Below are 24,399 nucleotides of genomic sequence, written 5' to 3' on the forward strand. Positions count from 1 at the left end.
TTCTTGGAAGCTATAGCTGTTGAATGGTTGGCAAGAGCTGTAAAATCAATATGGGATCTGTACACAGAGTTTCAATTGCCTCAACAATACTAAGCCTGACTGTGGGAGACAAAAAACTGAAATTTTAGTTCCAGTTTGCACCTTTCAGGCACTCAAAGCACAACCATCGCTGTTTTGTTTATAAGTGAGGTTGTAGGAGTTTCATTAGCTCTTAAGCATTTAAACAAACTTACTTCGAATGTCAAAGGGGATCTATATGGCACTAAATGCTTTCCAAACTGCAATGAATTAAATTTAAAGTGTAGACATTGTTAGATTGTAGAAAACATATCCAATTTACAGATAATTTACGAACAAGACAATTTGACCAACTTTTTATAGCGATAATTGATGAAGGATAGATATTGGTCAGAATTTAAAGAGAACTCACTTCTTCGAATGTAGCTATGGCACATTTTACATAAACCTCAAGATTTAGTGTTTCATGATGAAAGACAGCACTGTTAATCATGCAGCATTCCTCAGAACTGTGTTGATGCATCTGCCTAGTATACGTGGTCAAGCAATTACAGTAAAGCTTAAACACACAGCCTTCTGGCTGAGAGTTGTCTTAAAGAGTGCATCTTAAAAAATATTAAGGTAGATAAGTTCCTGGGCCCTGCTGAGATCTATCTCAGAATATTAGGGCAGGCAAGAAAACGAATTACTAGCATACTGACAGACATTGTTGTATCATCTTAGACCACAGGTGAGGTCCCAAAGGACTGGAGAAGAGTCAATGTTGTCCCTTTGTTTAAGAAGGGTAGCAGGCATAATCTTGCCAATTACAGGCCAGAGAGTCTCACGCTGGTGGTAGGAAAATGATTGGAAAAGATTCTTAGGGGCAAGATTTATATGCATTTAGAAGCAAATGGGCTGATTAGTGATAAACTGCATGGTTTTGTGCAGGAGATGTCATGCTTCACCAACTTGATTGAGTTTTTTGAGGAGGTGGCGAAGATGGTTGATGAGGAAAAAGTGGTTGATGTTATCTACATGGACTTCAATAAAGCCTTTGACAAGGTCCCTCATGGCAGACTGGTACCAAAGGTGAAGTTACAAGATATCAGGGATGAGCTGGCAAGATGAATACAGAACTGGCTAAGTCATAAGAGACATAGTTGAGCAGTGGAAGGATGCATTTCGAATGGCGGGCTGTGACCATTGTTGTTCCACCAGGATCAGCGTTGTTCATAATCTACATAAATGATTTGATGGAAAACGTAGCTGGTCCACAGGTAAGTTTGTGGATGATACAAAGATTGATGGAGTTTCAGATAGTAAGGAGGATTCTCACAGGATACAGCAGGATGTAGATCAGTTGGAGACATGGACAGAAAAATGGTAGGTGGAATTTAATCGAGACAAATTTAAGGTGATGGATTTTGGAAAGTGAGGTGAAGATTTTGGAAGCACAGGTGGAAATTTTACAGTGAATGGCAGAAACCTTTGGGTTATTGATATGCAGAGGGATCTGGGTGTGCTGGTCTATCGATCATTGAAGGTGGTGGCACAGATAGATAAGATAGTAAGAAATGCTTATGGCATTCTGCCTTCATTGGAAGGTGCATTGAGTATAAGGATAGACAAATTATGCTGCAGCTCTATAGAACTTTATTTAGGCTACCATGTGCAGTTCTGGCCAACATAGTACCAGAAGGATATTGGAGCTTTGGAGAGGTTACATAAAAAGTTTACCAGTATGTTGCCTGGTATGGGGGATTTTACCCATGAAGAAAGGTTGGCTAGCTAAGTTTGTTTTCACTGGAAACAAGAAGTTGAGCGGTAACCCAATAGAAGTTTATGAGATTTCGAATAGAGTGGCAAGTATGAGGCATTTTCCCAGGTGGATGGGTCAATTACGAGGGGGCTCAGGTCCAAGGCGTGAGGGGGAATGTTCAAAAGAGATATACAAGGCAAGGTTTTCACACAAAGAGTGGTGAGTGCCTGGAATGGGGCCAAAGGAGGTGGTGGAAGCAGATGCAGTAGGAGCACTGAAGAAGGGCCTGGACGAATACATGAATAGGAAGGGAAGAGAGGGATATGGATGCTGTAAATAAAGAGAGTTTAGTATGGAGGGACAAAACGTGGCAGTGCAGGCTTTGATGGCTGAAGGGCCTATTCCTGTGCTGCATTGCTCTTTGTTTTTAACCCAGTGTTGCATGACAATAGGCCAATGTAATATATTAATATTCAGGTCTCAGTGTATATATGCCGCATAGGAAAGATCAGGAGGTATAAATTTGAAAAAAGGGAGGACAGGATCTGCCACGTATGCACATATTCTTGATCGAGTTTCTTGCCGTAATAACTTAGCACATTTTCTTAACGTATCTAAGTCAGGAATTGCTGGGGGTCAAATTGCAGTGACCCGGCACTGAAGAAGTTTCACTGGGCTCAAGGTGTTAACTCTTTTTTTCTTCACAGATGCTGCCAGATCTGCTGAGTTTCTCCAGCAGTTTCTGGACTTGTTTACTTCAGATCTCCAGCATCTGTAGCTCTTTGTTTTATTGTATTTAAATCAGGTTCCCATGGCAGCTGATGCATAAGTTTACCAGGCTTTGGGAAACTTGCCTATAAAAGAAAGAAGTGGGAAATGCTATCTTCATAAGTTCAATGTCTTTCAACAACAGTGACGATACTTCAAATGTTTCATCATTGGTTGGGAATTGCTTGAGGTGTTGTGAAGACACTACATAACTGCAATTTTTTTATAGCTTTACCATTCGGACAGCTCTTAACTCATTGTTCAGACAGTCTCACCAACAACATCTTAAGGGTATTTTTCAGAATGGAAAATCAACATTAACACATCTCCTCTTGCCATGTTTGTAGATACCAAATACAACAGTAATTGCGTAATTGATGAAAGGAGCAAAGTATAGTTAGCATTTCCAGCCCTCTCCTACTGGTTGCCAAGGTTGGTGAGGGCTGTGGTTGATACTGGGACCTTAGTTCCAATAGACAAAACCATCACAATATTAATAAGCAACAGGATTGAAGTGAGAATGAGGGCCAATTGACATCTCTTACAAAGAACTTCATACCCTCTTCCTGTTAGCCTTTGGATGGTTTTCTACAATATTGACACATTCTTACGCTTCAGAAATAAAATATCATGGAAGGTAGAGAAGAGAGTTAAACAGTCCACAACCTGAACTTTCAGCATGTGGCATTGTCAACTCTGTGGGAACTCACATCACACCAGGCCCTCTATATCAAAGGTGCCAATTTCAAACAACACAGCTATGAAAGAACCTTTTAAGGATGCAAATCATTTAAAATATAGTGCAGACGTTGAAGTTTAAGCATTAAAATGCACATTACACTTTTTAATATGTTCTATCTTGTAACATATTCCGGCTGTCTCTCACAGGTATACCTGATGTATTTAATCATAAAGATAGCTGGAGATAGCCAAACCTGATTAGATTTTGTAAGAGAATGCTGGAAGCTAAAAAATTAAATGATGGAAATAAATAACAGCTTTGGAGAATTGAGGGTGACTTGAGCAGTTTTGCATTATCGGCAATTTAATATGAGAGAGATCCATAGCCTGGTCAGGTTGTATTTTAAAACTCTCAAATTTCTGATGAAATTGTGTATCTTTAATGGAAAAAGCAGTTATTGTGTTGCATTTCAACAACAATATAGCCCTGCATTAGATAGAAGGATGGTTTCTGACAATAATCAACCTGTGCTGCAATGTTGAGTGAATTATTTTAAAGGGTGGTCTCACTAATAAGGGTTTTACTCAATGGCAATTGAGGAATTGCAGATAGTTATTTGCTCAAACTAGGGTGTTCAAGGATTATATTACATCGTCGACCTCAGAAGTCAGAATCTTATAATTTACAAGAGGAGTAATGAAGACAGAGTCTGATAAGTTATTTGAAAGAAATTGCTGCTCGTTATACCATTTTAAAATATGATCAACCCTGAAGGCATCAATACTTACTTTCGCAGCCACCTGTTATGGGGAATTTGTAGGAACGTATTCCAATCCCACATCACTTTATCAGCCTCAGAATGAGCTTGGTGCTCCTGACATTACTGCCTCAATTTCTGAGCTTTGTTCTATAATTCTGTGTTGTATAAAGGATGAAACACTTCAAGGGTTATTGCTGAATAATATATTGAGCACTCTCCAACAGGCACGGGTGGGATTTTAGCTCTGGATCTTGAGGATTTGAGGATTCCTTCATATTTGTAGTAACAGTGTCCAACATACAACATACAATCATACCTGATTTCTGTCAATGTAATAAACCACAAGAGCCTCTTCTTGCTGACTACTCAGTGGTTTTCCACATTTTACCACATTAACTCAATCAGTCCCTTTAGATCCCAAACAAAAATCAGAACAATGGCAGCAAACCTCCCTGAGTATTTTTCACTGAGCTGATTGTCATAAGGATGCACCGAACTACAAAATGGACACTAGAAGTTGTTGTTCACTTCACCCTGTTACAACAAGGGACACTTATAGTCTCATTGTTATTCATATTGTTAAACTAGGACTATTCTTACAGTTAGAGATAGTAAGAGCTATCAATGCTGGTGTCAGTGATAATACTGTGTGGAGCGGGAGGAATACAGGAGGCCAGGCAGCATCAGAGAAGCAGGAAAGCTGACATTTCAGGTCGGGGTCCTTCTTCAGAAATGGGGGAGGGAAAAGGGGCTCTGAAATAAATAGAGAGGGGGTGTGGGTCTGGGAAAGGTAGGCGGGACGGTGGTAGGTGAATGCAAATAGACAATATGCTAGCTTCAAAATCTCCCTACCCCGGCCTCATCCCATGATCAATCCTCCCTGCCAGCCCCACTTCCTTGACCTGTCCATCTTCTCTCCCACCTATCTGTTCCTCCCACCTCACTGACCAATCCCCACCACTGCATACCTGCTCCCACCTATCACCATCCCACAGACCTTCTCCAGCCCCAGCCTTCCTTTCTCTATTAATTTCAGAGCCCCCTTCCCCCTCCCCCATTTCTGAAGAAGGGTCCTGACCCAAAACGTCAGCTTCCTGCTCCTCTGATGCTGCCTGGCTGCATTCATCCAGCTCCACACTGTGTTATCCCATTCTTACAGTTACATAAACTTTAGATCGCACAACTATTATAGCCTGTTATAAACAAAGCACAATCTGTTGTGATATCACACAACACCAGGCTATAGTCCAACCGGTTTATTTGAAGAAAAACCAAAAGAATTGCAGATGCCGTAAATCAGGAGCAAAAACAAAGTTGCTGGAAAAGCTCAGCAGGTCTGGCAGCATCTGTGGAGGAGAAAACAGAGTTAATGTTTTGTGTTGATTTGAAATCTTTGCCTGATGAAGGAGCAGTGCTCAAAAAGCTTGAGATCTCAAATAAACCTGTTGGACTATCACCTGGTGTCATGTGACATGTGACTTGCCCAGCCCAGTCCAACACAGGCATCTCTACATCATGATCACACAGCATGGATCATCAATTTGTTGAAACAGGCTCCTTTGTAACATAATTAAGAAAGTTGCATGTCATCTAAAATAATTTGTGTTTCATATTAAAGACATTTTACTGTTAATAAATCACTATCAACTTTGTAATGCCATAAAGAGTTACCAATACCTTCTCTCAACTATATTAGAAAGAAATATTTCCATGTAACACCATTCATAATCTCAGATGTCCTAAAACATTTTGCAGCATTTTTGAACTGCTGTCCCTGTTATGCTGAAAATCTGGTCATCAACTTGTGCTCAGCAAAGAACCCCAAACAACAATGTGATGATGAGCGGATTCTTCATGCTTTTTAATAATATAGTTGGATGGCTAAATATAGAACTGGACATTTCACAGAATATCAGAACGGATGCTTTACATCCACCCAAGAGAATTGTGCCTCTATTAGTGTTACGTTAAAGGTCAACATCTCCAAGAGCATAGTGAATCTTCATTACAGCTCTGTGTTAAGACCAGGTGAGGTGAGGGAAATAGCATCCTTATCTTGTAAGCTGCTCAATGGTCAGCCGCAACAATTTTTTGTTCCCTTTTCAGCATACTGCTCCCGCACTTTATTAGAAAAGTATGGAGCCAATAACCAAGGCTTTTTGAGTGTAAGATGAAGAATTTTATTCCCCACTAACCTCCTAAAATTAATAATAATGCAACATCAAGCACAGAAACAAAGCCAATGAGTTTAAAAGTGAATACGTGTAGTGTAGACAGAGAAATAAAGATTTCACAGTTAGAAGAGACCTTAAAGTCTGAAAGTGTTATCTTCTTAACCTAATTGATTAACCATTGTAGGAGCAAATTACTGCAGATTCTGGAATCAGTGCTGAAAACGACAAAATGCTGGAAATCACAATGGGCCTGGCAACATGCATGGAGCGGGAGAAAGCTAACATTTCAAGCCAGGATGACTCTTTATCAGACCTGATGTGAAGTGCACTGTGATTTCCTGTATTTTTTGCTTTCAGATGTGTAACCATTGATTTTGTATCTGTATCAATAGCAACTCTGTAGATGCCTTTGAGTTCTTGATGAATTATTGTTTTCCCAAATATTTTATCCAGGTATTGTATTCACTGATAAGAGAGAAGGAAATGGAAAGAAGAGAGGGAAAGGGAGAGTGAGACAGAGAGAGATGCAGTTCTTACTTACTAATTCATTTTCCTTCTTTTTGCTCTGCTGTTTAAAAACAGCTGTTGAAATATGACTCACTGTGTGTTCTGGATTCTAGCTCTTATTTGGTCACAAGTTGAGCAACTGGCAAGTTCCTATTATTTCCCAATATGAAATCATCACACATGGCTGAACTAAACAATAGTTGCAAATTTCCTGATGCTAACTCAATTATCTGGATTTTGTGTCTTCAGATTAAAGATGGAAATTTCAGTGCAGATATCCATGTATATTCAAAATGGCCTTCAATCTGCCAAGGGATTACTATTTTGATTGCTTTAGGTTCTTATTTCTTCTGATACAAAGGAACAATCTATCTGTTAAAAGCCTCAGGTATGACAGTCAAAGTTGGAAGTTAAATTTAATAGTCCATATTTATCAGTACAATAACAATTAGAGCATCAATCTCTAGAACTGACTTTGAACCAAAAATTGTCTGATTGTCATTAATGGCCCTCTGGTAAGATTTCACAATTTGGCATAATTCCAGATAGGACATCTCAAATAAGTAAGCTCTGAGCAAGGTGGGATGTACCGTCTTCCTTGACTTTTCACCTGGTCTCTCAATTAGTCTTGACCAGGTTTGTTTTCAAAGGATCCCTTCACTTGTGGATGCTTTTCACCCAATCTCAAATGGTTGATTGAAACTCTTCTGCTCTGATTCCTATTGGAAGTGGCTGACTTACAGCACTCAGACTGATAGGGAGTCTTTTTACTTTTTAAAGCTGTGGAGCATGCATTAATAATGGTTGCTTTCAGATGAGTGAAGAAGGCTTGTCCACATACTATAATGGCAGACCAATAAACAAAAAACACAGGCAGGCATGCACGTTGCAATCAGCTCTTGATGCTTTTTGGTATGTTCAGGTGGCATTCTGCTGAGAGGAGCTGGATGGTCAGCCCTCATTTAAAACACTTTCTGCTATGTTTTTCTTTCTGTGTAAAGTTTTTTTCTGACACTCTACACATGCCTGGGTCCCACATAGGCCTTCACCAGTCAAAAACGAATTTACAACAGTAATCATGCTTTGACGGTAACAGATTTATTTCAATGAAATATACAAATTTTGGAGTTAAAAATTAACAACATCCATGGTAGGTCAAGGTTTTGATTTGATGTCAAGATGGACTTGGAGACAAGAATGTTACGTCTTATGCCGTAGCTGACAATGTTCTAAGGGGGTGGCCATGGGCACCCGCATGGGCCCCAGCTATGCCTGCCTCTTTGTAGGTTACGTGGAACAGTCCATCTTCCGCACCTACACAGGCCCCAAACCCCACCTCTTCCTCCGGTACATTGATGACTGTATCGGCGCCGCCTCTTGCTCCCCAGAGGAGCTCGAACAGTTCATCCACTTCACCAACACCTTCCACCCCAACCTTCAGTTCACCTGGGCCATCTCCAGCACATCCCTCACCTTCCTGGACCTCTCAGTCTCCATCTCAGGCAACCAGCTTGTAACTGATGTCCATTACAAGCCCACCGACTCCCACAGCTACCTAGAATACACCTCCTCCCACCCACCCTCCTGCAAAAATTCCATCCCCTATTCCCAATTCCTCCGCCTCCGCCGCATCTGCTCCCACGATAAGACATTCCACTCCCGCACATCCCAGATGTCCAAGTTCTTTAAGGACCGCAACTTCCCCCCCACGGTGATTGAGAACGCCCTTGACCGCGTCTCCCGCATTTCCCGCGACACATCCCTCACACCCCGCCCCCGCCACAACCGCCCCAAGAGGATCCCCCTCGTTCTCACACACCACCCTACCAACCTCCGGATACAACGCATTATCCTCCGACACTTCCGCCATTTACAATCCGACCCCACCACCCAAGACATTTTTCCATCCCCACCCCTGTCTGCTTTCCGGAGAGACCACTCTCTCCGTGACTCCCTTGTTCGCTCCACACTGCCCTCCAACCCCACCACACCCGGCACCTTCCCCTGCAACCGCAGGAAATGCTACACTTGTCCCCACACCTCCTCCCTCACCCCCATCCCAGGCCCCAAGATGACATTCCACATTAAGCAGAGGTTCACCTGCACATCTGCCAATGTGGTATACTGCATCCACTGTACCCGGTGCGGCTTTCTCTACATTGGGGAAACCAAGCGGAGGCTTGGGGACCGCTTTGCAGAACACCTCCGCTCAGTTCGCAACAAACAACTGCACCTCCCAGTCGCAAACCATTTCCACTCCCCCTCCCATTCTCTTGATGACATGTCCATCATGGGCCTCCTGCACTGCCACAATGATGCCACCCGAAGGTTGCAGGAACAGCAACTCATATTCCGCCTGGGAACCCTGCAGCCATATGGTATCAATGTGGACTTCACCAGTTTCAAAATCTCCCCTTCCCCCACTGCATCCCTCAACCAGCCCAGTTCATCCCCTCCCCCCACTGCACCACACAACCAGCCCAGCTCTTCCCCCCCACCCACTGCATCCCAAAACCAGTCCAACCTGTCTCTGCCTCCCTAACCGGTTCTTCCTCTCACCCATCCCTTCCTCCCACCCCAAGCCGCACCCCCAGCTACCTACTAACCTCATCCCACCTCCTTGACCTGTCCGTCTTCCCTGGACTGACCTATCCCCTCCCTACCTCCCCACCTACACCCTCTCCACCTATCTTCTTTACTCTCCATCTTCGGTCCGCCTCCCCCTCTCTCCCTATTTATTCCAGTTCCCTCCCCCCATCCCCCTCTCTGATGAAGGGTCTAGGCCCGAAACGTCAGCTTTTGTGCTCCTGAGATGCTGCTTGGCCTGCTGTGTTCATCCAGCCTCACATTTTATTATCTTGGAATCTCCAGCATCTGCAGTTCCCATTATCTCCAATGTTCTATACAGTGGCTGTTTCTGATTTCTGATATGAAGAGTGTAAAGGAGCCAATTTGCCAATATGTTAAAATTCTAAGTTTATGTTATTTGAGTTTTCAACTTATGGGCACTGATAATTTTAAAGTTGTTGGTCAGTTTTGGTAAATATTCTCAGTTATTGTGCATGGCATAGGCAGGTGTAGTTTATTATTCCTTATTTCATTGTTGAAACGCTATGACTCTATTCAGTGCTTCCCTAATTGTAAAACCAACATGAGGAAATGTCATCAAAGAACTTTACAGTGTGGGTATTGCATCTTAGAACAGTATGTCATATTCTGGATGAACATGTTTCACTATCTGTTTCATCTTCGCATGCCATTGATTTTGCGAAAGGGAGCTGCAACAGAATGGTTCATTTTCATAATATATTAAGAGAAATTAACAATTCAGAAGATTAGTCTCTGTAATGGTTATGACAAACAAGCTGCCTTTAATTTAAACTAGAGTAAGTGAAAGAGTTATGACTGTAGAACTCTCTTACCATTGGACACAGCCGTCTGCCATGGAATGCATGACCGTGTTTGATGCAAACTTTACCACGATCATGCTCCCAACTGCATAGTTGTAGAATTGTATATGGAACCGAATTCCATATGTATAATTTTAATCTTTTACGTAGATACGATAAATGTGAAAAGAATATGGAATAATATCTTCAAAATTATGAAAGTGCAATCACAAAGTACAGAAAACCAAAACTATGTTCCTCTAGCTGTTTGCTAGAGACAGAGTACAGATGATACACAGCCAGCTTTTTCTTATAAACTCAAACAAAAAGTTTTTACTGTTGGATGTGATTTCACTATTTGAAAGCACCTGATGAACAAGCCTGAGTATGCTAACTGCTACATAACAAACAATTTTAAATAATCAGTTGAGCTAATAAAGTGTTTAATTTACACTTGCAAAAAGTAACTTATATCCATCATGGACACTGTCTGCAAATAAAAGGGATATTTTCAGGCCTTGCACTTTTATTAATTCTCCAGACACTTGTGAACTTTAGTTCTTTGTTGTTGTCTCTACAAAAATGCCTCAGTCAATCAGAATTAATTTATCAAACATTCAGCACCCCTTTTCTCCTGTGGTATAAATATCAATTTTGAAATTTTGCATTCCTCTATTTGGCCTAATGAGTGCAAGATGAAATACCTTGGCAGCATATATTTCTTTTTCATGATATTGATCATTTTCTTTCTTCAAAGGTAAAATTGCTTATTGTAGCGTGTTTCAAGCATTTCTCAATACTATTTATCCAACATTTATGATGCCCAATTATGTCTTTACACTGTTTGTTAATGTTAACAATTGAGTAAGAATAAGTATATTTGAAACCATTGCTTTACAAGAGCTAACCCACAAAATTATTAATTACATGAATAGCATGATCAAAATAAAGATCTGTATTTAAAGTTTTGACACCCCATTTTTGGTCTTTGGAGACAGAGAAGAGGCTCAAAATTATTATGTAATTTTCTCATGACCACATGATATACTTGTTATTGTGTTGTTTTGCAAGTTAATGACAATGGATTTTAAAACATTTAATAAGGAAGTTTAATTTATTCCAGATCATTTCATTTCTTTAAGAAATGATCTGGAAGAAATTAAACTTCCTTATTAAATGTTTTAAAATCCATTGTCATTAACCTTTCTTTAAGAAACGATCTGGCTTACAGTGAAAAATATTGCTTGCAGTGTAACGGCTTGTTGTGAAGTGAGTAGAAATGATTGAGTATTGATCCGTTTTAATTCTACCATACCTGAAGGTCAATCTTTATTTTATGTGACGTATCTAGAGTGAGAAATAGTTACATACAGGATTTCAACTTGTCTTAAAAACAGAGAATTTTGGAGAAATACAGCAGGTCTAGCAGTATCTGTCAAAAGAGAAACAGTTAATATTTTGAGGTCGGAGGACTTGCCAATGCTGGAGTTTGAGATAACAAGGTGTGGAGCTGAATGAACACAGCAGGTCAGGCAGTATCAGAGGAGCAGGAAAGCAGATGTTTTGGATCTGAAACCTTCTTCAGAAATGGGGGTGGAGAAGGGGGCTCTGAAATAAATAGAGAGAGGGGGGCGGGGATGATATAAGCTAGACAAGGGAGCTGATAGGTGGAGAGAAGATGGACAGATCAAGGAGGCGGGTATGAAGCTAATAACGGTGAAGGTAGGTAGGGAGATTGGATGGTGGTTGATCAATGAGAATGAAGGGGTGGGCAGGTGGGAGGGAAGACTGACAGATCAAAGAGGCAGGGATGAGGTAAGTAGGTAGGAAGTGGGGGTGGGGATTGGTCAGTGAGGGGTGGGAGGAGCAGATAGGTGGGTAAAAAGATGGACAGGTGAAGGAGGCTGGGATGAGAGGGTCTGGTCTTGGGATGAGGTTGAGGGTGGGAGAGTTTGAAGCTTGTAAAGTTCACATTGAGGCCGTTGGGCTGCAGGGTTCCCAGATGGAATATGAGGCGCTGTTCCTCCAGTGGGTGGCATCAGTGTGGCACTGGAGGAAGCCCAGGATGGGCATGTTGTCCAAGGAGTGGGAGGGGGAGTTGAAGTGGTTCGTGACAGGGATGTGTTGTCATTTGTCATGAACTGAGCGTTGGTATTCCACAAAATGGTCTCCAAGCCTCCTCTTGGTTTCCCCGATGTAAAGGAGGTCACATCGGGAACAGCGGATGCAGTATACCACATAAGCAGATGTGCAGGTGAACATCTGTTTATTGTGGAAAGTTTCCTTGGGGCCTGGGAGGGGGCGAGGGGCAAGGTGTAGGGGCAGATGTAGCACCTCCTGTGATTGCAGGGAAAAGTGCTGGGGGTGTGGAGCTGGTGGGGAGTGTGGAGCAGATGAGGAAGTCACAGAGAGAGCACTCCCTCTGGAAGGCAGGTAAGGGTGGGGAGGGAAAAATGTCTTTGGTGGTGGGGTCAGATTGCAGGTGGCGTAAGTAGTGGAGAATGATGCTTTGGATCCAAAGGTTGATGGAGTAGTACACGAGGACGAGGGGGATTCCGTCTTTATTGTTACTGCAGGGAGGAGGTGTAAGTGTTGAGGTGCGTAAAATGCAAGAGAAGCAGTCGAGGGCATTTTCGACAACTGTGGAAAGGAAATTATGGTCCTTGAAAATCAAAGACATCTGGGATGTCTGAGAGTGGAAAGCCTCATCTTGGGAGCAGATGTGAAGGAATTGGGAATAGGGGATGGCATTTTTGCAGGAAGGTGGGTGGGAGGAGGTGTATACTCGGTAGCTGTGCGAGCCAGTGGGCCTGAAATAGATATCGGTTTCCAGGTGGTTGCCAGAGATGGAAAAAGAGAGGTCCAGGAAGGAGACAGAGCCAATGGACATGGTCCAGGTGAACTTAAGGTTGTTAGTCAGGTGTTAGTAAAGTAGATGAACTGTTCAAGCTCCTCGTGGGAGCATGAGGCAGCGCTAATACACTCATCGATGTAACAGTGGAAGAGGTGGGATTTGGGGCCAGTGTAGCTATGGAAGGGGGATTGTTCCACGTATCTGACAAAGAGGTAGGCGTAGCTTGGGCCCATGCAGGTACCCATGGCCACCCTCTTCGTCTGTTGGAAGTGGGAGGAGTTGAAGGAGAAGTTGTTAAGTGTAAGAATGAGTTCAGTTAGGTAGTTAAGGGTGTTGGTGGAGTGGTCTGGTCAGGCCTGCGGGAGAGAAAGAAGCAGAGGGCTTTTCGGCCATCTACATGTGGAATGCAAGTCTATAGGGACTGGTCGTCCATGGTGAAGATTAGGTGCTGAGGACCAGGAAATCTGAAGTTTCAGAGGAGGTGGAGGGCGTGTATGGTGTCATGGATGGAGATGGGGAGTTCCTGGACCGGGGGGAGAAAATGGAGTCGAGATATGTGGATGTAAGTTCAGTGGGGCAGGAACAGACGGAGACAATGGGTCAACTAGGGCACTCAGGTTTATGGATTTTGGGAACGAGATAGAAGCGGGCCGTGCAGAGTTGGGGAGCGATGAGGTTGGAGGCTGTGGGTGGGAGGTCACCAGAGGTGATGAGGTTGCAGATGGTCTGGGAGATATTGAGATATGTGGAGATATGTTTGGTTGGGCAGGAACAAGCAGAGATGGGTCGACCAACGCTGTCAGGTTTATGGATTTTGGGAAGAAGACAGAAAGGGGCAATGCGGGGTTGCGGAGCGAAGAAGTTGGCGGCTGTGTGTGAGAGGTCACCTGAAGTGATGAGGATGTGGATGGTCTGGGAGATGATGTTTTGGTGGCCGGGTGTGGGGTCATGATCAAGGGGCGGTAGGAGGAGGTGCCAGAGAGCTGGCGCCTTGCCTCGGCGATGCAGAGGTCAGTGCACCATACGACAACTATGCCTCCCTTGTCCACGGGTTTTACAGTGAGGTTAGGGTTGAGGTGGAGAGGGCGGAGGGCTGTACCTTCTGTGGGGGCAGAGGTTGGAGTGGGTGAGAGGGGTGGAGAGGTTGAGGTGATTGATGTCATGATGGCAGTTGGAGATGAAGAAGTCGAGGGAGGGTAGGAAGCCTTGGGGTGATGTCCAGGAGGATGGGGAATGTTTGAAGCAGGAGAAGGTGTCAGTAGATGGAGGGTCAGACTCTCGATTAAAGAAATAAGCATGGAGGCAGAGGTAGCAAAAAACTGTTTGATGTTTTGAGTCTGATATGACTCTTCTTTACAACTGAAAAATAAAAATGCTTCTTTTATCCTGTTGATAAAGGGGCAGGAAGAGTGACTGAAACAGATGGTATGAGCATCTGTAGTAAAAGTGGAGAATAATAATTGTAGTGAGAGAGACAGCCCAGACAAAATTAGATGTAATTGATAGGCATGGAAAGGAGAAAGTGGATCTGTTCTGCAGAGAGGAAAGCCAACAAGTTGTGCCTGGGGGTAGGTGTGGGAGCATAGTGATAAAAATGAATGACAGAATTCAAGCATTTGAAATTGTTGAACTCAAAGTTGAGTGCTAAGGGCTATAAAGTGCCTAAGAGGAAAATGATGTATTGTTCCTCCAGCTTGCATTGAGGTTCATTGGAACTCTGTAGCAGGCTCAGGGTGGTAATGTTAACATGGGAGCAAGATGATTTATTGAAGTGGCAGTAACTTCAATAGGCCTGGATATCGAGGGATGAGTGTAACAGTTGGTCAACTTGAAGCCATCTGTTTTGTGTTACTGCCTAAGATGAATTCCTAATTCAATATATTCATTTTGACATACATGCTGATCTCTTTACTGATGTGGTTACTTACATTGCTTACAAAATTTGGAGGCGTATTTTCATTAAAGGATGGCCGTTGCTGGATGTGTGCTGGTTTGGGATTTCTGCTCTTCAGTCTGATCACTGCACAGAATTGAGAATTGATCTGCTTTCCTGTATAAGACTCAGTAAAATTTGCAGGCCAAATGTCTTGTGGAATCTCAAACATTAAGTGGGAACCTGTTAATCACATGGAGTAAAACGGCGTTTGCATATTTTGTAGCATCCATAAAGAGCACAGTCCTTGGTAAGGGTTATTGAAGCATCCTACATGTCCTGGCATTGCATTTTGAATGGGCTTTGCAGAATATCAGTATCCAAAGCCAGACACATTTTGAGAATTTTGAAAATGGGGGAGTGTCCTAAAGCCCCACCTTGCCATTAAGCCTCTTATCTAGCTCTGTCATAGAATCCATGCCACTTCCTTTATCTTTTCTTCTCCCTCCATCATGGCTGCAAAGACGGGATTGAAGGGAAGCACATTGGATGTGCATCATATCTCCTTCTTGCCATTGTTTACACATGGAGAGAACCACATGTGAGTTACTCCGCTGTGCCTTGTGAATGGTACACACTATCGTCACTGTGCATTGCGTGAATGTTGAAGGTGGTACATTGGACGTCATTCAAGCAAGCTGCTTCCACTCGAATGTCGTCAATGCTGTGCCCATCTCAGCAAGATGAGAACATCTGATTGCACTTCTAATACTTCTTAGAGAGTAAGCAGGCACTGGGGAGACACGAGACAAGATGTAGAGCTGTAGCTGCTCTTGTAATTACAGTATTGATATGGCTTGTCCAGTTCAGTTTCTGGTCAAACGTAATCCCCAAAATGTTGATATTGGGGATTTAATCATGGAAATGTCGTTGAAAATCAAAGATGATGGGTACTTGCTTGGTACTTGTGTGACATGAATGTCACTTCACACATCAGCACAAACATGATGTTGACCAATTTTTGCGCAAGTGAACATGGAATGCTTCATGATCTAAGGATTTGATCATCTGGCTGATTGTACAATCATCAGCAAACATCACCACTTCTGACTTCATGATGAAGGGAAGATAATTAATGAAGCAATTGAAGATGATCAGATCTAATAAACTACTCTGAGGAACTTTTTCATGATATTCTGTGGCTGAGCTGATTGGCCTCCAAAAGTTACAACTATCTTCTTTCTCTGCCATATATGGCTTCAGCAGTTGCGTGTTTTACCCCCAATTCCCATTGACTTCTCACTTCACCTCTGGACTTCAGTTCTTTTGTCCATATTCGGACGAAGGATAACGATATCAGGAGCTGAATGGCCCTGATGGAACACAAACTGAACTGTGAGCAAATTTTCCTTCATAAATTGGTGACATCATTGGCCACATTTCCTTCTGTCACTTTGCTGAGGATTGAAATTAGATTGACACAGTGTTAGTTGGCTGAGTTGGATTTATCCTACTGAATATACATAGAATACAACCAGGCAATGTTGCCAATACCGATCTTGTGGTTACACTGAAGCAGCACAGCTCGGTGTGTAAAAAATACAAAAGAACTGCGGATGCTGTAAATCTGGAGCAAAAACAAACTTGCTGGAAAAGCTCAGCAGGTCTGGCAGTATCTGTGAAGGAAAAAAAAGAGTTAAAATTTTGGGTTAGGTGTGTAGCTAGCTGTAGAGCAGAAGTCATCAGTATTATTGCCAGAATGATCTCAGTACCCAAAGCCCTTTTCTTTTCTGAGCATGATAACTTTTAACTCCAGAACTGTCTTTCACAGTTAAATCTCACCTGGAGATTCTGCATCTACTTTAAACAAAGTGAATCCTCTAGCCTCATTTAAATTATCACAAATTGTGTCTTTTTAAGCAATAGACAAACTTTCGCTCATATTCTTGATTAAACAGAAAAACTTCCTGCCTCTCTCTCAATTGAATCCCACCAGACTGCATGGGATTGAATTTCTCTGCAATTGTATTCATTGATGAAGAAGGACAATGAGGACTTTGGTCTCTGAGTATGGATATTGCTATTTTAACAGAGAACATAGAACATTAGAGCACAGTACAGGCCCTTCGGCCCTTGATGTTGTGCCGACCTGTCATACCAATCTGAAGCCCATCTAACCTACTCTATTCCATGTACCTCCAATGCTTTAAGGATAACTACACCCAGAATGGCAGGGACGTTTCCAGAGGGGAACAGAAAAGGGAATCCATTGGAAAAGTAAAATAAAGATAGTGACTTAGAGGAGGCAAGTCAAAGGAACAGGAGAGACAAAAGAGAGTCAGTCTTCTTGAAAACAGAATCCCATAACATTGTTGCCAAAATCAAGACTCTACATCAAAGTTAATGGGAACTGCAGATGCTGGAGAATTCCAAGATAATAAAATGTGAGGCTGGATGAACACAGCAGGCCAAGCAGCATCTCAGGAGCACAAAAGCTGACGTTTCGGGCCTAGACCCTTCATCAGAGAGCTTGAGACTGAGAGGTCCAGGAAGGTGAGGGATGTGCTGGAGATGGCCCAGGTGAACTGAAGGTTGGGGTGGAAGGTGTTGGTGAAGTGGATGAACTGTTCGAGCTCCTCTGGGGAGCAAGAGGTGGCGCCGATACAGTCATCAATGTACCAGAGGAAGAGGTGGGGTTTGGGGCTTGTGTAGGTGCGGAAGATGGACTGTTCCACGTAACCTACAAAGAGGCAGGCATAGCTGGGGCCCATGCGGGTGCCCATGGCCACCCCCTTAGTCTGTAGGAAGTGGGAGGAGTTAAAAGAGAAGTTGTTGAGTGTGAGGACGAGTTCAGCTAGGCGGATGAGAGTGTCGGTGGAGGGGGACTGGTCGGGCCTGCGGGACAGGAAGAAGCGGAGGGCCTTGAGGCTCTCTGATGAAGGGTCTAGGCCCGAAACATCAGCTTTTGTGCTCCTGAGATGCTGCTTGGCCTGCTGTGTTCATCCAGCCTCACATTTTATTATCTACATCAAAGTTAGCACCTTTGCATAAAGTTTTGGAATGTTTGACCACAGATACTTAAGTGTTGAGTATTAAGTAATTTTAACATACTTTCTGAAATTTATTAAGGAGCAACAGCTTGGATATGATGCATCAGCTACATAGACAGGAAAAATATAATAGACATGATTATTGAGAGCTGTTCACTGATTTCAGAGGATGGATGGACACTTGATATAGAGTATATCTGTCTCAGTTGATTTTGAATTCAACATTTGCTTCCTATCCAACGATCTTGATTTTTTGAGCCCACCTTCTATCTGAAGAACATGACTGCCTGAGGAGGACTCCCACATGATAACAACTTCCCCATCTGCTATTTAGACTTCATTTCTATGGACTTGGAGCTTACCCTTCAGCCATCACTTGTTTGAATATTTCCAACCAATGATTACAGGACAGGTACGCAAAACAAAAGGATAGTCACCTCCTTCTGTCCTTCGCTTCAGATCGGAGTTAGTGTGGAGGCCAATTGTTAGCCCTTTCCAAAAACTTGCATAAGTAGAGTATACACAGGCCTCAAAAACCCACTGTCATTAGTTCAAGAATGTCTGTAAAATCTAGTGATCTCAATATTGGGAGCACAATCTTTAAGAGCTTTGATTCAACCTTGATTTGGTCCTAAAATGCACAGAATACTTCCATTTTCCAGCAAGAGAGAGATTTCAAGCTATCCTGAAAAATATAACTGATATTGTCAAGTATGCTCAGGTTCAGAATTGTTCAATTCGTAACAAGCAGCAGGATAATCTTACTAATGTCTAAATTTGATGATAAAACATTACCACAAAAACGAGGTTTATAAGATTGTTGTGTTTTTAGGACTGTGACTGGAATTCAAGTTAAATACAGGTTTTGTATTCTGCCTGACGACAAACCCAGATGGCATGGTTGTTAAAGATCGAGGTGGAAAGAAGAATATATTGTTTGCCTGACAAGAAAATGCAAGCTGTTCACACTTGTATGCAACAGCAAGTGCATCTATGTTGACAGTGGACTGACTATTAGTGTCTGAAATCCAAATTGCTTTTTCTTCACTGTGTGGTCATATAATCTTGAATTCACTACTTAAAAATGGTGAAAGCAGAATTAATAATAACATTTAGAAGCAATGAGTGCATGAAAAAAAAAGCTTGCAGCATCTTTGTGTACAAGAATATTGGATTGCTTTTACAAAGAGCTAGTACAGGTAGAGAGAACGTTAGAACATTACAGCACAGTACAGGCCCTTCGGCCCTCGATGTTGTGCCGACCTGTCATACCAATCTGAAGCCCGTCTGACCTACACTATTCCATGTACGTCCATATGCTTGTCAATGACGAATTAAATGTACTTAAAGTTGGCGAATCTACTACCGTTGCAGGCAAAGCATTCCATACCCTTACTACTCTCTGAGTAAAGAAACCACCTCTGACATCTGTCCTATATCTTTCACCCCTCAATTTAAAGCTATGCCCCCTCATGCTTGCCGTCACCATCCTAGGAAAAAGGGTCTCCCTATCCACCCTATCTACCCCTTTGATTATCTTATATGTATCAATTAAGTCACCTCTCAACCTTCTTCTCTCTAACGAAAACAGCCTCAAGTCCCTCAGCCTTTCCTCATAAGACCTTCCCTCTATACCAGGCAATATCCTAGTAAATCTCCTCTGCACCCTTTCCAAAGCTTCCACATCCTTCTTATAATGCGATGACCAGAACTGTACGCAATACTCCAAGTGCGGCCGCACCAGAGTTTTGTACAGCTGCATCATAACCTCATGATTCCAGAACTCAATCCCTCTATTAATAAAAGCTAAAACACTGTATGCCTTCTTAACAACCCTGTCAACCTGGGTGGCAACTTTCAAGGATATGATGGACTGAATGGTCGTCTTCTATGTTTTATCATTCTAGAATTTTAACTGAAATGTTACCAGGGATGGGAAGTAAACATTGAACAGAAGTTTGAAAAATAAACATGGTTTTTCCACTGGAACAATGGAAGTTAAAACCTATTTGAAATTTGGAAACATTTGATCAGTTCTGATGAATTTGGTTTAGTGTTTGTCTTGGAGCGGTAGAAGATATCAGAAGAGCTTTATCACTTGTCTCTGAATAACACCACAGAGCTGTTTATTTCCACCTGGAAGGACAAACAGAGTTTTGGGTGAAATGATTGCCTGAGGGACAAAACTTTCCACGGTACAGATATTCCTCAGTCTTTGCTGGAATGACAAGCTGCATTGCATCTCAAAGCTTGAGAGGGAATCTTGAGATTATAATTATCTAACTCAAAGGCAATAGCAACATCACTGAGACAAGGTTGATATCCAAGAAAAATAAAGGAGAAAGATTTTTCAACGACCATCAGAACATTAAATGTTTGAGTGTGAATTGAAGACGAGACCATATTTAATTTTAAAGGGAATTTGAGTGAGTATTTGTAGATGTAAGGGAAGTGTAGAGAAGATTAATGCAATCAATTACATATAATTGGATTTTTAAAAGACCATTATTAAAGTACACTTGGTAAGCTGATGATGACTTAGGGATTCATAGAACAAATAATTGAATGGGTAGCAAATTGGCTTTAAAAAGAACACAAAAAAGGGTCATTGTACAGTGAAAGGGTGGGTAAATGCATTCTGACTAACCTTGACCAGTTTGCAGCGGCCCTTTTTAACTTGGGCATGTTATGTAGTGAGATAGACAAAGGGAACAAGAGTCAGAGAAGGTCTAACACAACTTTCATTAAACACTTTATCAACAACAAACAATACTTATCCGACTCTACTATTGCACTGTAATTAAATTCTATCAAGCTCTATCAATCTTTTATCAGGATTCTTTAGTTTATAGTCTTAAACTAGTTAAATACTTCTGACACGCACTACTGAGGATTCACTACACCCCAACCAATGTTTCCTTAACAATGTTTTTAAACTGTTTGTCTGAAAACACTGATAATACCCATTCAATAAGGTTCTGACAAGCTACTCTTTGGCCTTTGACTGACATTTTAGGATTCGTTGTTGTCACTTTGGGTTTCCCGTCTTATCTAGACATCAGACCATCTCACCACAGTGGTCATCTGGGTCTAATCAGTCTGATGATGCTTACTATGAGACACAAGGTGCTGGAGATGATGTGTAGCTCAGTTGTAAGCCAAAGGTGCTCTCTGGAGATACAGTTAAAGGGGCATAAACATAGTGACCTGGGGCTCCAGGTTGTCCCTTTTACCCCCTTCTTTATATCGTTCTCAATTATTTTGTGGCCTGAATCCTATGTTTGCAAAAGGTGGATGGACTATTCTTTGCAAGATTATCAACTTCTTCTTTTTCAATCTAATATAATGCTTCAACTTGCATCGTACTCTGGTCAGGCTTCAATCAGAGTACTTGTTGCATTCTACTCTCCAAACTGTAAAACTGTAGGATCAGCAAATTGTTACAGCTCAGAATAACGCCATTCAGCCCATTTGTTGCAGCATCTTCTGTTCAAACCAGTATTACCACCTTATGCCAATCTCCTGCTTTTTCCCCATCTGTACCCTTGCTCTCTATTTCTATCCAACAAATCACTCAATGCTGTCTTGAATGCCTCAATAGAACCTGCCTACATCACATTTCCAGTGTATTCCACATTCTAACTTCTTGCTGTGTAAAAGTTTTCATTTCTCACAGAATTTTTCTTTTGCCCATCATGCTAAATTTACGCTCTGTCCTTATTATTATTACATTGCCAAGCAGGAACAGCTTCCCCCTATTTATTCTAGCCAGTACATTCGTGACTTTCAAAATCTCTATCAACTCTCTTCTTAGCTTTCTACTCTCTGAGGTAAACAGTTCCAACTACTTCAATTTATACTGATAACTGAAGAAAATAAGCACAGCAGGATGTGCAAGTATACTTAACAGCACCAAACCTGAAAGTTATAAGCTATCCGGAAAAGTTGAACAGGTTCAGAGATTTTCTTTAGAACAGACAAAGGAGATCTGATAGAAGTATTTCAAAGCCTGCTTGCCTTCGGAAGAGTGGATGTGTTTTGAATGTTTGTTGGAAAATCCAGTGGTTGAAGCAAAAATCCAAATTAGTTGCCAATAAATTCAGTGGAGATTTATACTCACATCGTATGCCCATGAAGACAACAGACATTTTACTTTTAAAAGGAGCATAGAAAACAATTTACTTTGACATAATGGATTCCAAAAAACTCAGTTATCTTTCTTGCAGTTTCTATAAAGACAGGGATTTACTCCTGTTTTGGCATCTCTCGGAAAAGTCAATACAATGTAATGATCTCTCAGAGAGCGTTTCATTGAAGAAACAATCAGGAGGTGCCAGACCACATGTGGAATGAACAGTTTCTATTGGCTGGACGGTTACAGAGACTGAAATACGCAAGACTCCCAACTCCCAGAATTGCTGTCTGCAGATTTGAAATTCCATGGTATGACTGAAGCCACTCTATCACCAGAAGATGCAAATGGCTGTTGTTCTTCCCCAGTGAGTGACAATGACTTAATCCATCACATTGTTGTGTGAATACTGGAATATTGGCAGCAAATGATACAATAGGAATATAGAATAAAGAACAGCACAGGAGCAAGCCCTTCAGCCCACCATGACTGTGCTGACCATGATGCCATTCTAACCTAATCCTATCTGCCTGCACATGATGCCTATCTCTCTATTCCCTTACTGTTCATGAGTCTGTTAAAGACATCATCTCTGCTACTACCACCTCACCTGGCAGTGCATTCCAGGCAATTACCACTCTCCGTGTATAAAAGCTTTCCTCACACTTCTCCTTTAAACTTTTTCCCTCTCACCTTAAACCTATGCTCCCTAGTATTTGAAATTTCTTCCATAGGAAAAAAAACTATCAACCCTATCCCTTATAATTTTATTTACTTCTATCAGTCTGCCCTTCAGCCTCAGATGCTCCAGCAAAAATGAATAAGGAAATGCCTTATTAATCCATGAGACCAGCAATATCTGTGATATGAAAATCAGGAGGAAGTCATCTCGTGCAGCAACAGAAACGATCCTTCCCAGAACATCCACTATAGGCAACGAAAATTCATTTCATTTATTAGATGTTCCCACCCTGTGGGAACTCATCTATGATTTCAAAATGAGCAAAATGAGGAGCCTACTTTTGTGAGTCATAAGGGATGCATCGGCAAAAACATCTAACTTCTGCTGTCTTCAGTGAATTTCAGGCCAGCAGAGTTAAGCTTGTAATCAAATTTGTTTTGTGAACGCTCTGAGCTCTCAACGGTTAAATAGTTAAAATCCTCCTTCACAAAACTATCTCATTATAGTCACTGAGAGGTGAGAAATGGGGAAATTATATCCTATTTTCCACTGTCTGGAAAATGAAAATTAAGTAGAAATTTGCTCATTCAGAGTAATTACATTGTTGCTATTTGACTCTTCTACAATGCTTTCAGAATGCTCTACACAAGTATGTAAGAGAAAAAGAAATAGGGAAAGTCTCAGATAAAGCAGAAAGAATGGGAATAGACTGTTATGAGCTGCAAACAATAACTAGAATATGAACATTGAATGACTCGTTTCTATCATGTAAATTCTATCTAATTTTATATAAGAATGTGAAAGAGAGGTCACACACACATAAATGAGTGTTGAGAAGCAGCCACAGTTAACAATATCAAAATAGCTGCAAAGAATTCCTTCTGCATTGTATCTTCTACAGTTTGGTTAGCCCATGGAGTATTATCTTTAAATAGTCTGGCTTTTCAAACTCAATATCAATAGTTCACTTAGTTTACCCTATGTTCAGTAGGAATGCTGCATCAAAAAAGAAAGCTTTTGCATTTACTATCTTTGAGAAAATCCTTTCTCTTGTTCTATATTTTGTTCCAAATTAATTAAAATTGACACCATCCCTCCTTTCCAGAAACACTGTTTGTTTATTGATTTCTGATTACAATGACTAACAGTCAAAGAATTTGATAATGTTTCTTTATCATTGATTGTTTGGTAGATTACGCAATTGAATAATCAAGTAGAACTGAATGGCAAATTGCAATAATTAAACATCTTTTCAACAATGATCTCTGATTCTAAAAGCTAAACATGATTCCTTCAACAGCTGAATTGAATATGTTAAAATATGCATCTGATGGAGGTCATACTCTCATTTACTTCAGTAGCTTAATTGCTGTGATGGAAGAGGTATGGGCTGTCAATTGTCCAGATTGAATAGACTTGTCATCTTGATAAGAAACTCTGGGTACATAAAACGGACTTTAGAGAAGGCAAAACATTCAGTTTAACTGTGAAATAAAAGAATGATTATTGATTAGCAATGGAAAGACTGGAAATGGATAACAGAGCAAAATAAAGTGCCAATTGGGACTTCAATAGAAGATTATGCTGGTAAGGGTTTGAAGAAGAGAGGTTAAAGGAGACTTGTTTCATGTTGTACATTAACAGAAGAATTGGCAGTTTACTGGATCATCTGTTTCTGCCATACATTCTGTGTAATTTTGCTCACATTGCAGAACTAGAGAAAAATATGAAAACTAAAGAAGGAAAGGTAGAGGTCAATTTGTCTCTGT

At 41.5% G+C, this 24,399-nt stretch overlaps 1 protein-coding gene across 1 annotated transcript in view; it reads left to right on the forward strand.

Moving 5' to 3' along the window:
- The first annotated feature begins 1,175 nt into the window (after positions 1–1,175).
- Positions 1,176–24,399, forward strand: part of sntg2 (syntrophin, gamma 2) — a 261,510-nt gene continuing 238,286 nt past the window's right edge. The window contains exon 1 of the mRNA XM_059645706.1: positions 1,176–1,277. Coding sequence (XP_059501689.1) covers positions 1,176–1,277 — 102 coding nt within the window. The remainder of the gene's footprint in view (positions 1,278–24,399) is intronic.

Source organism: Stegostoma tigrinum, chromosome 4 (genome assembly GCF_030684315.1).
Source record: "Stegostoma tigrinum isolate sSteTig4 chromosome 4, sSteTig4.hap1, whole genome shotgun sequence".
NCBI lineage: Eukaryota > Metazoa > Chordata > Chondrichthyes > Orectolobiformes > Stegostomatidae > Stegostoma > Stegostoma tigrinum.